This window comes from Opisthorchis viverrini (genome assembly GCF_000715545.1).
Source record: "Opisthorchis viverrini unplaced genomic scaffold opera_v5_403, whole genome shotgun sequence".
Lineage (NCBI taxonomy): Eukaryota > Metazoa > Platyhelminthes > Trematoda > Opisthorchiida > Opisthorchiidae > Opisthorchis > Opisthorchis viverrini.
This window is the reverse complement of record NW_008752060.1, coordinates 212,549-225,630: the sequence shown is the minus strand read 5'-3', so window position 1 is coordinate 225,630 and position 13,082 is coordinate 212,549. Positions and strand designations below refer to the sequence as shown.

At 44.5% G+C, this 13,082-nt stretch overlaps 2 protein-coding genes across 2 annotated transcripts; one reads left to right on the top strand and one right to left on the bottom strand.

Annotated features, from left to right (window-relative positions):
• Positions 1–3,415: 3,415 nt before the first annotated feature.
• T265_10750 (hypothetical protein) lies at positions 3,416–3,757 on the bottom strand (the record flags this gene model as incomplete). The annotated part of the gene is made up of 1 exon (XM_009177215.1): positions 3,416–3,757. One exon carries the CDS (start codon positions 3,755–3,757, stop codon positions 3,416–3,418), a length of 342 nt encoding a protein of 113 aa, XP_009175479.1.
• An 852-nt stretch (positions 3,758–4,609) lies between these two features.
• On the top strand, positions 4,610–12,132 carry T265_10749 (hypothetical protein; the record flags this gene model as incomplete). The annotated part of the gene is made up of 4 exons (XM_009177214.1): positions 4,610–4,758; positions 5,934–6,085; positions 6,347–6,548; positions 11,928–12,132. The coding sequence occupies 4 exons, from the start codon at positions 4,610–4,612 to the stop codon at positions 12,130–12,132; spliced, it is 708 nt and encodes a 235-aa protein (XP_009175478.1).
• Positions 12,133–13,082: the final 950 nt, after the last annotated feature.

Sequence of the window (13,082 nt, the reverse complement as noted above, 5' to 3'; positions counted from 1 at the left end):
ACCACCCAGTTGGGAAAACATGGGAAGAATGTATGGAATCTGAATTGCAGGTTATCATGGGATCAGCTCAGAATCCTTCTAAAATCAAAGGATAGATAGGGTTGAGCACTATTCAGGTAGTGCGTTCTAGTAACTAACCGGTTCCTTTTCCCAAGCTCCACCATGAGGAATTTCAGATAGACATGCTCGTATGGTTGACCGGTAAACGTGTACGCCTTGAACGTTGACAGGGGATAGCGGGTAGGATATCCAGGTGAATTAACTGAGCCCTTCTTTCCTATTCCAGCAGATTCTGAGAAGACGGTGTGCACACCTTGTCTAGCCGGATTCGCTGATTGAAACGGAGAGGTGTTCCACGACCGGTTGTGCAAGTAGTCTACGGGAGAACAAGCGTCACTGATATTTATTTGGTGAGACATTTAGGATCGAACTAATGAATTTACTTAAAGCAAGTGACAATGACGAAAGCCGTTCCATTTGGTATGAAATCAAACGCCAAGGAGAAACTGGCAGGTTTCATTGTTTCTGTGCTTTGTGACCAATAGTTGGGACTCGGTTAGGATGAATTCCTCCACCTATTACGAACAAGAGTTAAGATAAATTCCGACTTACTGGCAATCTTTTCTAAAACAATATCACAAATAAAGGAATAAAATACTCACTTTTCTCTCCAGATATTTGAAGCAAGTAAAATGGACCGGCAAAATTTTGTTTGAGCGCGTCGGTCCAACAGGACAAATTTCGCAACTCGCATTTTATGTTATCTTTGGGCATTTGTTATCCTTAGTGTATGAGTATGAAAAGGGCAATCTGTCAATGCCAGCCTGTCTGACCGGAAGTCTTTTGAAGAAACAAAACCGTTAGTTATTTGTTTCCTTAATTGAAAGACGAAATTTACTTTCAGTGGGTGGTATGCACTCAACCGTTTTTGTTAAATGGTCAACTTGGACGGAGATTTGACCTTTTGGAATTTCAAAACAGACGAGAACCCCTCTGAGATTAGCCTTCTTTAACTGTTGCTGCCATGACGAACTTACGACGTTCATAGGTTGGCAAAAATCTGTGTATTTTCTGATGATAAAGCGGCGTTATTCGTTGAATTATTCCGTTCGATTTACTCTGCGCGAAGATGAAATTATATTACGGGTATTTCCATGGAAAGCCGAATATTTGAGGTTGATATAATGCCTTTAGCTCACTAGAACCTGGTCCACAGATTTGTTTGGAGGAACCCGATGTTCTTTAATACGGATAAGCAAATAAATCCACTCAGAGCGCATTACAAAGCAGTTCGAAGGTTGTGACGATACACCCGATTGAGTTTCTGTTTCAACAGCCGCCCTAAGAGTGGAGTTGTTCTGTACCCCCTGTTGAGTGACCTCTTATTTGTAGCGTCACACTGCGAGTCGTGGAAGAAGTTCCTAAGGGCAAACCTACACCTAGCGGCCAGTGGTTGAACACATGACCATTCGGCGGGTCGAAAACTCCGCGTTTCGTAAAACGAGCACCGTGGATGATCTTCAGTTAGCATGAAACAGACTTAGAGAGCTTCCTGGCTTTTCACCACGGATTGGCCTCACCGACAGGACGAAACCTCATCCTGAATAACAAAATATCCTGTGTTATATCTGCTGATTAGCCGGCCTGTGGTATCTGCTGCTGACCCGCTCCAGTGCCTAGTGTCGGAGAGAAAAAGGCTCACGAAAGGGAACACAATAACCATATTCCAACAAAGTGGTTGCGAGAGCGCGAGTGTGTGCGAGTGCGAAAAGTACAACGGCCTCAAGCTTTTTATTGGAAGGACACTGTCTGAACTTGGTCCAATGCTGACGCACGCGGTCTGGCTTTAGTACGAGGCAGCGACGTGCTGCATATTGCGGAGGCGTTGTCTGTCCTTGATCAACGCTGACTCGCGCTGTCTGGGTTTGATGCAAGGTCGTGACGCGCTGCATATTGAGGGGGCGTTGTCTGTCTGGTCAACACCCAGCGGAGCTGAGAGTCTCCGTAGGTTCCGGGCAATCAGTGGTTGCTTTCAGGAAGCTGACCTTCCTGATATCCTGGCACTACGAATAACCCGAAGATTGTTTCAATTTTCACTCAGTCTACCTGTCAGGAATGCTTTTTTGAGTTGCTAAGACAGAAATGCTGCCTCGAGTTGATAGTTAGGTTTTCGTTTCGAGGAATGAACGGCCAATGAAGCTCGCAGCGATCGATGTCCGTACCGCAGGTCCATCAAAAACGATATTCCCAATTCCGTTATCCAACCGCTAGGTCGTCCTGCGGTGCAAACGATTGCTTGTGGTTCGGTTGTCGTCACGTAGAAAAAAAAGTGTTTTGTGGTGCTGAAAGCTGGTATTTGCAATGAAAAACCCATGATCTTTGCGTAGCTATCTGTTTTTTGGCCTGAACACCAAACAGACCACCTAGGCGGCATCAGTTGTCAGTGCGTGACCATATCGCCAGGCAATGTTATATTACTTGTAGTTTTTCCTGTCGGAGAGGACACAAAAATCCTCAGTGAAACTTGTTTTTGTCGGCACATTGGCTGCGATTCTTTGGAAAATGCGCAGGAATCACCACGGCTAATTCGACTGCGGGTAACTTGTTGTTCATTCCACCAGATCGCGTTCTGCCCTCGACGGATCGCTGCACTGCGGACAACACGAGATTCAGCTTCGTGTTCACTGAGCACCCGTTAGCAGATGCATCTCCACTGTGCGATATTCGGAAGCCTCACTTTACTGTACGTCCTATCTATCTCCTTCCTATTCCATCTTCGGCAAGCTTCTCACATAAGAGTAATTGTTGGATTGCTTGGTACATTCTATAGTCGACGGAGATTTCCTCGTTCCAGTGAGGCCAATCTATGCTGAAATGCCGAGAAACACTACATAACTGTTCCATTCTCATTGGGAATAATGCGCAGTGCGCATCTCACAAAACTCAGGGATTTCGAACTCACGATCTTCCTGCCAGTGTTTGAACCCTTAACCGTCCGGTCATGAGTGAATGTTTAGCAGTGTGAATAGCTCTCACTTGCACAGGATATAGTGACGCTTATTCTTGGATTATTATCAGTAAATGAAAACAGTCGGATATTCCACATCGAACGGTGGAATGCAAGCGGTCCAAACGGTTTTCGATGACCCGCAATGTCATCTCTTCTTGGTACGTGCGCTTTTAGCTTGTCCTCTTCAGTCAGTCGTTTTCCTTTCTATCAAATTCTTTGTTGGTGGCAAACCGGGGTGGTGAAATCATTCTTGCAGTTTCCCAGGTGTGACGTAATTAACGCTGATCGAGCGTAAGACATTTTGGAACGGACAACATCCTACTTTTGTTTGTGGTTCCATTATTCTCGGGTCAAACGTGTAACATATGACAACTGAAAAATAAGTTCTACCTTTCTGATCCTTCCTCACTCACCTTCACTCTGTCCAATTTGCGGTGAATTGTCATCAGCCGCCCAGGGATTGATGTAGGAATGATCTCGTTGTTGCCTCTCCTCCAAAAATTGCGAAGCAGCGGAAAGGTAGGGTGATGACTGCACCTGAGTTCGATGGACAAATTCATAGGAAGCTTGAAATCCCTGCCCTTTGAACAGATCCCCATTGCTTTGGAATTCCACAGTGACTGTTGGCCCATGCATGACTATTTGTACGCCCTGTGCATGACCACAGATCCGGGCTAGAGTACAGATGTCCGTCTGGTTTTGTCGCTCGGTGACAATGATTAAATCACCATTTTCCGGAAAACCCATTTCTTCGACTTTCTCTCGAACTCCTGGTCTTTCCCCAAACTTCTCACTCTCAACCAAACGATGCCATCTGGACGTGGTGGTCGAGCTTGAGTTCTGAAATGATCCTGCGGGCTGGCTGGAACTTCGTTCCGCAAGGTGCAACCATTTCAGGAAGGCCAGAGGGGATCAATCAAACCAAGAGCAACGAGACCCCGTACTACGAGTAATTGTGCCATTAGGCGCTCTTGGGTTAAAGTCGTACTGTTCTCTGCGATAGGATTGTGAAGGCAGTGAGGTTTTCCCCCCAGGCGACCCGCGCGTCCTTATTTATAGAAGCAGCGATACTGCCTTACCCCTAGGAAGGACGGGTTAGAAAAGATCAGCCCTAAAAACCGCACACTCCGATCGCCCGGCAGCCGGCCGTCACAGCCAGCGCATTGTTCAATACAGCGAAATACTTTTGAAGTCAGTGTCCGATGCTCCTCACAAGGCACGTACTGTGTGCAGCCGCATCGGGAGTGAGAGTGCAACGTTTTGCTAGCCGCGCCATCGGACTGGGCTACTCCTCTGTAGCCGATCAGGTCATCGGCTCAGGGAAGAGTCTCTAAAGAAAACCTCACTGTCCGCTGCCTCCTGGGTTAGACTTTTGAGTCAAAGGCTCAAGTTGGAGTGCTTCAAGTAAGCCCTCCTCTTTGGCCTGGGCCACCTTCACGGTTCTGTGTTCCTCGTTGTCCCTCCTCAGCTCGTTCCAAACCTACAATTAAACGTTGGTGGATCACATATAGACTTACTCATTTATGGTCCCCTTTTGGCATTGATCCAGACTGTCTGATAGGCGTTTATTGAACACCCATCAACATCGATCGTGCTTCTATGACATGCCTGAACGCTGGTCACATTCGGTCGTGCTTCTGTGGTGTGCCTGAACACTCATCAGCTTTTGCTAAATTGATTGAAGTATTGACTGGCCAGGATGCTTGCTGGCTTTCCAATGGAGATTTTGGTGGGGTTCTAGGGTCTCAGTAGGTTTCGAACTTTCTGGGGTTGCTTTGAAGAATCTGAACATATTTATTTACTCATTTACAGTCAAGATGATTTCTCTGGTGTATCTTTTGAATACAGATCTGAGGTTCTAGTGTTTTCAACTTATGTTTTCCGCTTATTTCGCCGGTGTGGGCGAAAATCCAATCAGCTGGGTAACAACTGGGTGAACCCTCTGCTTGACGTTCTGTCAAGTAAGACTCCTTCATTCTCCACACTGGGATGTATTCGAATACTCAGATGCTAACAATTCGCCAAACTACATTCTACCGAAAAATATGGCGCACTGTAATTTCGTAATAAGCGCAATCAAAGCTACGTGCAACGCGTTTAGACAAACTCCGACGGCAGTTCACTGAAGCGTTCACACCAGACTGACTGAATGCTCTGCTATCGTCCCCCCTCCAAAAAAGCCTATTGACTTTTTGCTAGCGCCAAACTCCACAAACAAATATAATGATGTTACGCATTCGAGCGTAAATCGGTGTGTACGAAGTTGATTGGTGAACATGGGGAGCTTGATAAATTTCGATGGCTATACTCTTGCTCATAATAACTAGCTAGCAAACGTTTCGTTCAGTTTATTTTCCAAAAACCAAGCTATGGGAAAGTTTGAATATTTCATTCTGCTTTTATAAACGAAACGGAGTATGGTGTTTGTTTGGTCTGCTATTCAAGTAAGAAAGTTCGAACCAGGTGGGTGTACAGTGTGAGTGGCAGGAACGAAAACGTTTCTACGCTGAATAATCATCAATTATTCATGGTGTACTCCAGCTGGTCTTTTGTCTTCCAATTTCCCATTCCCTTAGTGGGGACAGCGCTCTTAAAACAAAACGGATTTTCGTATGCAGAATAGGCTGTCAAACAGAGTGGATCATATGCAGAAACGTACTACACGGATGATTGGAAGCTGTAGTGTCATCCGGTGTTTGTGAAAGCCAAGTTTTTTCGCGCAGAAATGACGATCCACCACAGACGGATCCCCTTGCTTTTAGCGAGCCAGCAAGCGGACATCGTATGAAGGCTGTCACGTTCCCTCTACAAAATGAACCGGAAAAAGTCTAAACTCTGTATTTGCTAATGACCGACAATATGTATATGAGGCTTCACGTCACTCATGTTCAAACAGCCCTTCTACTTTAATTATTTTGCTGAGTCCACATATTCGCGTTTCGCTGTTATTCGAGCTCATCGGCAGTGCACGGTTTGAAATCCGGACATCTGACATGCGGGGCGAGGGTGATACTGCTACTCCACCAACGCAAGTTGGACGCGTACGAACCTTCTCGTCCGAACAGGCGATGATTGGTGTGATGTGAGTGGTGTGACTGGTGTGCTCGAACCATCGAACGACCACCCAATCACTGTCCTGGTTGTGACGATCGATTAGCCCACCACCCAGGACCTCCCAGTCAGGTAGAGTCACAGACGCTTGAAACCCACTGAGCGACGTTTTTTGTTTCAGTTGTGGGATTTTGTGAGGCATCTATTTTGTTCACATATTCGCAACACTCTCATTTGAACGGCGAATTATTCCGGCGTAATTATCCTGGTGAGTCCACACCAAAGGGGGGAAGCACTGGACTCGAGTTTCGCTCTTATTCGAGCTCATAGGCAGTGCATATCCCATGGCCATGCCGGGATTCGAACCCCGGACATCTGACATGCGAGGTGAGCGTGTTACCACTACTCCACCAACGCACGTTGGACGCATACGAATTTTCACGTTCGAACAGGAGATGAGCAATGCGAATGGTTTGCCGGACCACCCGTAAAACAAACCAGGAACTGTCATATACATACCATAGAAATATGTGCTGAGGAGAATGGAATGCCGCAATGTGAAACACATATGGTGGTGGGCTATCGACCAATTTCGTCTTATACTTACTACCGTAGCAACGAGAAGATGGAGAGAAGAAACGCACAGCGACAAATAAGTAAAGCCCAGGCGAATTTTTAGGTGATATACCGGTAGTAATCCTGTACACTTACAGACTAGATGAATAGGTCACTAAATACATTGAGTGCTCACCGGAAACTAGGCGACTGCCCACATCACACCTCAAATCTGATAAAGATACTACGACAGACAGAATGGTGCCAGAAAGTTCAAGGTGTTTTTCAAAACGTTGCCTGGTCAAACCAACAGACAAATCAGATCGAAATTGATTTTGTCAATCTGGTTAAGAGGTGCTCTGTGGCAGTTGTTTGTGCCTTGTTGTCCATCACGAACACGGCGCCGATTACTAACATCGAGATGTCGGAAAGCGGCAAACGTTTGGTTGAGTTCAACGCGTGTGATGTTTAGATTATCAAAACGGGATACCCGTTTAATGTGACGCCCCTCGATGTCACAAACTTACACCAATGGTTAGATGACTCGTTCAGATTCCACTGAGCAACGGATACTTTGGCAGTAGCGAGCAGGGCATTTCGTGGATCCCCAATCGGTTCCAACAAATTGGGAGGTCAATTAAATGAAGCCGAGAAATATTGTGCGGCTTATTCACCCCCACCTGAATCTAATCACCAGTACACGTCAGCCGAACACCCACAAGTGATCGATTCGAATGCAGTCCGGTTGCGAATGGGATTCAAACTACCAATTAGTTGTGAATGCTCACATCAGAAAAAGGCACGGTTTTCACACAGCCCAGAAACAAACTGATTTCCAAAGCTCCGAATTCCGCACGGTTTTACGCAGATGGAGAGCACCACAGGCCGCTATCCAAGGTGAATGCAATCCAAACGAGTTTCCATACAAACCCTTCAAGATTTGCAGAGAAAATTTCAAAACCATCACTAGAATTCACGAAGATACGGACAACAAAGAGAAAAACAAACACCAGAGACGACTTGCCAAGTCCAGATTTTCTGGGATTGTATAGAGGTCCCGAAACGGGATTCTTACTCGAAAATGTCTGTGAACAGAATACACCCAGTTAGGGACTTTCATAGTTACTCGGAAAGTACTGAAAGGTCGACGACTGTATCGTGAACCTACAAAATACAAACAAGAATGGTTGGGTTGGTTCGAATTTTCCGCCTGTTAATCGATGAAACTATAACCAGAATGCAACCAAGTCTATTTGTTTAAGTAGCTCAGTTTCCTTTCAATGGAAAGCGTGTCAACCACCCGACACTAAGATTCGCATCTGACAACCCTCTATTGTTCATCAATTAGTTCTATTCAAAACTAACGCAAATCGATCAAGTAATTTCGTTTATTCCACTGGACAGATTGGGCAAAAATGTACAAACCTCCTTCGGTTAGGCAAACGCCCACCGGGTTTTCACATATCTGTGAAACGACAGTTTTCACAAAACCTGACGAGCGGTTTCCCAGAAACGAGTACACTCCAAAGTAATCTCATTACAGAGAAACCCAATTTGTACAGCGAAAGTGCGTGTGACATTCATGCGGAGAGGATGTCTGACAGATTAGCTGTCGTGTAACTTTGGAGAACTGAATGGAACATCGTGTAGAAATTTGTTTGAGTTGTATTCAGAATGCTATGTTCTTGGCGACGCCATACACCTTCTGAAAGTGACTCGAACCATGAACACTACATCATCCGGTACAACCCATGGTCACTTCGCTTACCGCTCCGAACACTGCCCCGTGAAACAGATAGGATATTTTCTGGATGGTCCTTTGTCTGTTCGGGGTGATTCAGTGAGATCCGTCTCTCACCAGACAACTCATCCTCACTGGGCATAAATCTGAGTGTACAAGTTTGAACGAATATCAACAGGTCATCGGAGAAATGCGTCTTCCAAAGTCCTGTGAGATCCACGGATGACCGAAGTAGTTTTACGGCCCGTCTCCTTCACTTCGGGACATCAAATGCACAGGATCTGATGGGAACCAATAGGTTTATTCAAGTCGTCTAGCACACCGTCCTCGGAAAACTCAAAAATATCTACATGGGGACACTTCAACTCACATGACATAAAAATTTCGTATGCACAGGCAGCAGATAACAACGAATGGATATTGTATGGCACAGGAGGACTGTGGCACTTTTCGGTATTGTCAACCGTGACCATGATTTAGGCAAGAGCAAATGTCCTTCTATTGAGTGGGTTCCTAAAAGTGCACACAACAGGGTATCTGTCATGTACAAGATGAATTTCCCACCTCATTCATCAACCGACCTACTTGAGTGTTTTGTAAGGGAATATGGCGTGCCGTTTGATATTGATGGATAATGGTAGATTGTGTACTGAGTAATGTAGACACACATGGCATGAGAAGTACAATATGCTGGTAGATGTAATCGACCCAAAACTACTTAGGGGACAGGTGTTCTATCGAACGGCCTTTCGAATACCCCGTGTGGCTCGTGAACACGAATTCCACAGCTGATTGGTCACAGCCCTGTTGGCGGTTTAAATCGAGCCCCTCATAGTGGGTTCGCTTTCAAGCCAGATCTCTTCAGACTCCTCACCCCAAAGTTACCCATACATAGTTTGTAGAACTCACCTGAGTACATTTTATCTGTTTACAGCGCAAGCATGACTGGGATTACATCCTGTAGGTTTATTTGTTTTTTTAAGTAGTTACTTTGCTTATTCGCTTTTACCATTAGATGAATTTCCAATGAACCCGCTTTTGAAAGACGTTGCCATGAGTCACACAATCAAGCCAATTTAGGCTGATTCTTTCACGAGTCATTCAAAGATGTTTTTATTTACAGATATATTTGTGGCCATTTTTGTTTTGATCGTCATCATTCAGATTGACGTTTTGTCAGTTTGAAAACCCGGTTTTTCTGTATCAAGTGCGCGGTGCAGTACATCTGACTGTGAAAATAAATAACCGAGGTGTGCTTTGTAGAGCTATTGAAAAAGCTATCCGAAAGCAAACGGAGAGAGAAATCAGTCAATCGATCGGCAAAATTGTGAGAAACACTGGGTTGGGCTTTGAGAAAGCTGGCAAGCCAATCACATCGTTGAAGCGTGAGCGAAATCACCTGTGTGTGTGCAGCGTGCACTGCGGAGAGGTGATATCACGCTCGCCTAGCCTGTCCTACCACAGTGTTCAAATGGCTGCATGACTAAGGATGTGCATTGCTCATGAGATCTGATGAGAACAGAACTCGAGTCCAGTGCTGCCCTCTCTGATGCTGACCAATCAGAATGAGTATAGCAAGAGGACTGTTCAAACGCGAGCGTTTTGATCGTGAGTTTAATAAACTGCGCAAACGCTTACAAAGCTCATATCAAACAATGTATTTAATACTCTCATTCAAAACAGAGTGGAGTCTGTTTTCAGGCATAAGACAGTCTTGTTTGTTTGTCATTATTTGTCAAAATTTAGGGGTTTTCGCGCTTAAATGAAAGTGTGCAACTTTTCGAAACGATTGTCATCGTTAAGACCCCTCCACATCTAACTGTGTGTCAAAAAGAATCAAATTTACTGCAAAAGCATCCATCACACGGATTCCTGCGGTTTCCAGCCTTCATCGATCGATAGAACAGGAGATCCACATACAGTCTATGCATGAACAATATTTAAATATTATTTAAATAGTAAAATAAGGTGGGAAGTCTGTCAAACCTGTTCGACTAAACTTGACCACAACCCATCAAAAGGGCACTTTGGCTAGTGAAGAGATACCTTTTATGTTCCGTTAGCTTGGATCATCAAGAACACCAAAGGTATCATGTTTCAATGGGCTTATTGAAAGCCTGCGCGAACAGGCCAATAGCTTAACTTTAAAAGACTGGCGCAGATCATTAGTACATCTGTTTTTACTCCACTTTACTCCAGCGTGTAATTCAACTTTGCACAACAGGTAGAATCCATGGAGAGTCTCTCAAAAATTGTGCTCTACCCGAGAACACTTCGGTAGGAGCAAAATGGAAGAAAACGCCAATCGGGATACAAAGTAAACTCATTGGCCAGAATGTCCGAACAATGGCGGTTATTGGTGTAATATACTACTCATAAGGTTCTGAAAACTCTAAACTCATTGGCCAGAATGTCCGAACAATGGCGGTTATTGGTGTAATATACTACTCATAAGGTTGCTGAAAACTCTTCGACAGCCCTTCCTGAGGCTCATAAGGTAGGCGCAGTCCACGAGTTTCCGTCAGCCTTATATTCTATTCGAAACATCATAAACGAGAGGTTCAGATGGGTTCCAGGTGAGTCTCTTGAAAAACCGAATTTGTTTGCAAGCGTGTGTTTCGTTAATAGTATTTATTGATTGGCTTACCAGATTTTATTCCCCTTGTGCAACGCACAATATCAGGATGAATATCTTGGGCGCTGATCGGAAAATGCGGTGACGATTCCATCAGTTAGCTAGCTGAAGTAATGACTATTGTATAATTTTCAATTGGATTAATTAATTGTTCTGAGGGCTCTTGCGTGCACACCATTTTTTATTTGATCAACACTGACTCATCGACCTCTATCAGAGGGTAATGCAGTACATATACTGCAGTACGTCCTTCCAGGATTCGCACTTCGGCCTCCAAAACGTCAAAAGTCAAACTGAGAACCTATTTCCAATTGCGTGCTGAAAAGTGGCCATCAGATCAAAGTCCTTGTTCGGATCACGCAACCCAAACCCAGAACTCCTTTCTGTCCATTTAACAGACGTCAGCAGCCAGTTCTTTTGAACAAAAACTTCTGAGGTAATTTATCAAGACGTCAGAGTGCTGATCACGTGACTCTGAATTTCACCCACTCGCATCACCCTGCCCTTTTTTATGTAGAAGTTGGAAGACAGATGAAAGCAAAATGACTTAATATTCTGCTTAACTTTTCTTCTTTTTTTCTTTTATCCACACTGGTTCGATGGGTCCAGAGTTTCGAGTTGATCACACAACTCCCAAACCAGGAATAACAAGTTTCCGTGAGATAAAAAATTGAACAAAAGTAATAATAATGGTGAATTTATTACGTTTGTCAAAGCATGTAACAGTCGTTCCAAGGCTTCACCGTACATCGGGGAGGCAGCTTCAGCGCCTGGTTGATGTTTGTGCTTTTGAGGACACATAATTTCAAAGCTGTAAAACGTCATCGAGAGGGCCTTGGCATTTCGGGTACCCTTATCAGTTTTCTGCGTGAAACATACATTTTCAGCCTCAGCATTTGATTACTGATTACGGGTCAATTGATCGTCACAAACAGGACAGTTACTGGGTCGTCGTTCGATGAGTCGGGCACACCAATCACATTGATCAAGTGTGAACACGTTCGCCTGTTCAGACGTGATAATTCAGATGCATCCAACGTGCGTTGGTGGAATAGTGGTTACACGCTCGCCTCGCACGACAGATGTCCTGGGTTCGAATCCCGTCACGGCCATTGGATATGCACTGCTGATAAACTCTAATGGGAGCGAAACTCGAGTCCAGTGCTTCCCTTTGGTGTGGACTCAGCGGAATAATTACGCCAGAACAGGAGGGCGACCGTTCAAATGAGAGTGGTGTGGCTATGAACAGATTACTGAAACAAAAAACCCTTGTACATTCGGAAGACTAGTGGAGGCGGCGATCCATTGCCAAGTTAGACAGGTGTTCTGAACCGATAGAGCAGCCTCAATGTAATGAAATTTCTTACCTCCACTAGCGGAAGTTGCATAATTCCGGTCACTGGGGCTTCAAACTAGCCAATCGCGATCTATCTGTTGGCTGGTCACGTGCAGTTACAGTGTCAGAAGAGACATCCATCCATCGCAAAGGACGCCTGAAGGTACACCGAAATATCTAACGTATCTTTCCACGTTTCTTATCAATTTGCTTATTAATGGCAGTAAAAATACTGTAAATCGATGAAACGCACGCAATCTATCGATATTTTGATAGACTAGTGACGATGGCCATCTTCAAAGGTCACAACATGTCGAAAAGACCAACCTCAGAGGAGCGCAACCCACGGACACGCTTCACCGTCGTGAACCTAACTGGAGAGGATTCAAGTTGAACAGTTTATTGCTTTTGCTTGATTTATCGAAAATGAGCACACACTGAATACCTTAATTTTGTAAAATAGGTCAATTCTGAGCCTATTCTGAGGAATTATCTTCATATCAGAGTGTTCGTTCTAGAGAGGTCTCGTATTCCTGAAAAATTTTCAGGTTGGTTGAAAACTTAAAACATCCAATTCTTAGTAAGATTTCACGAATCTGTTTTGAGCCAATTAGCGCATCCTATCCGTTTCGGTATTCTTAGATTCACCTTATTCTTACATATTATTAGTAAAAATATGTGTAGTACATATATATGTATATTACATATGCACATATATATAATCACAAAGCTGGATTTCAGAGTGTTCAAGTTA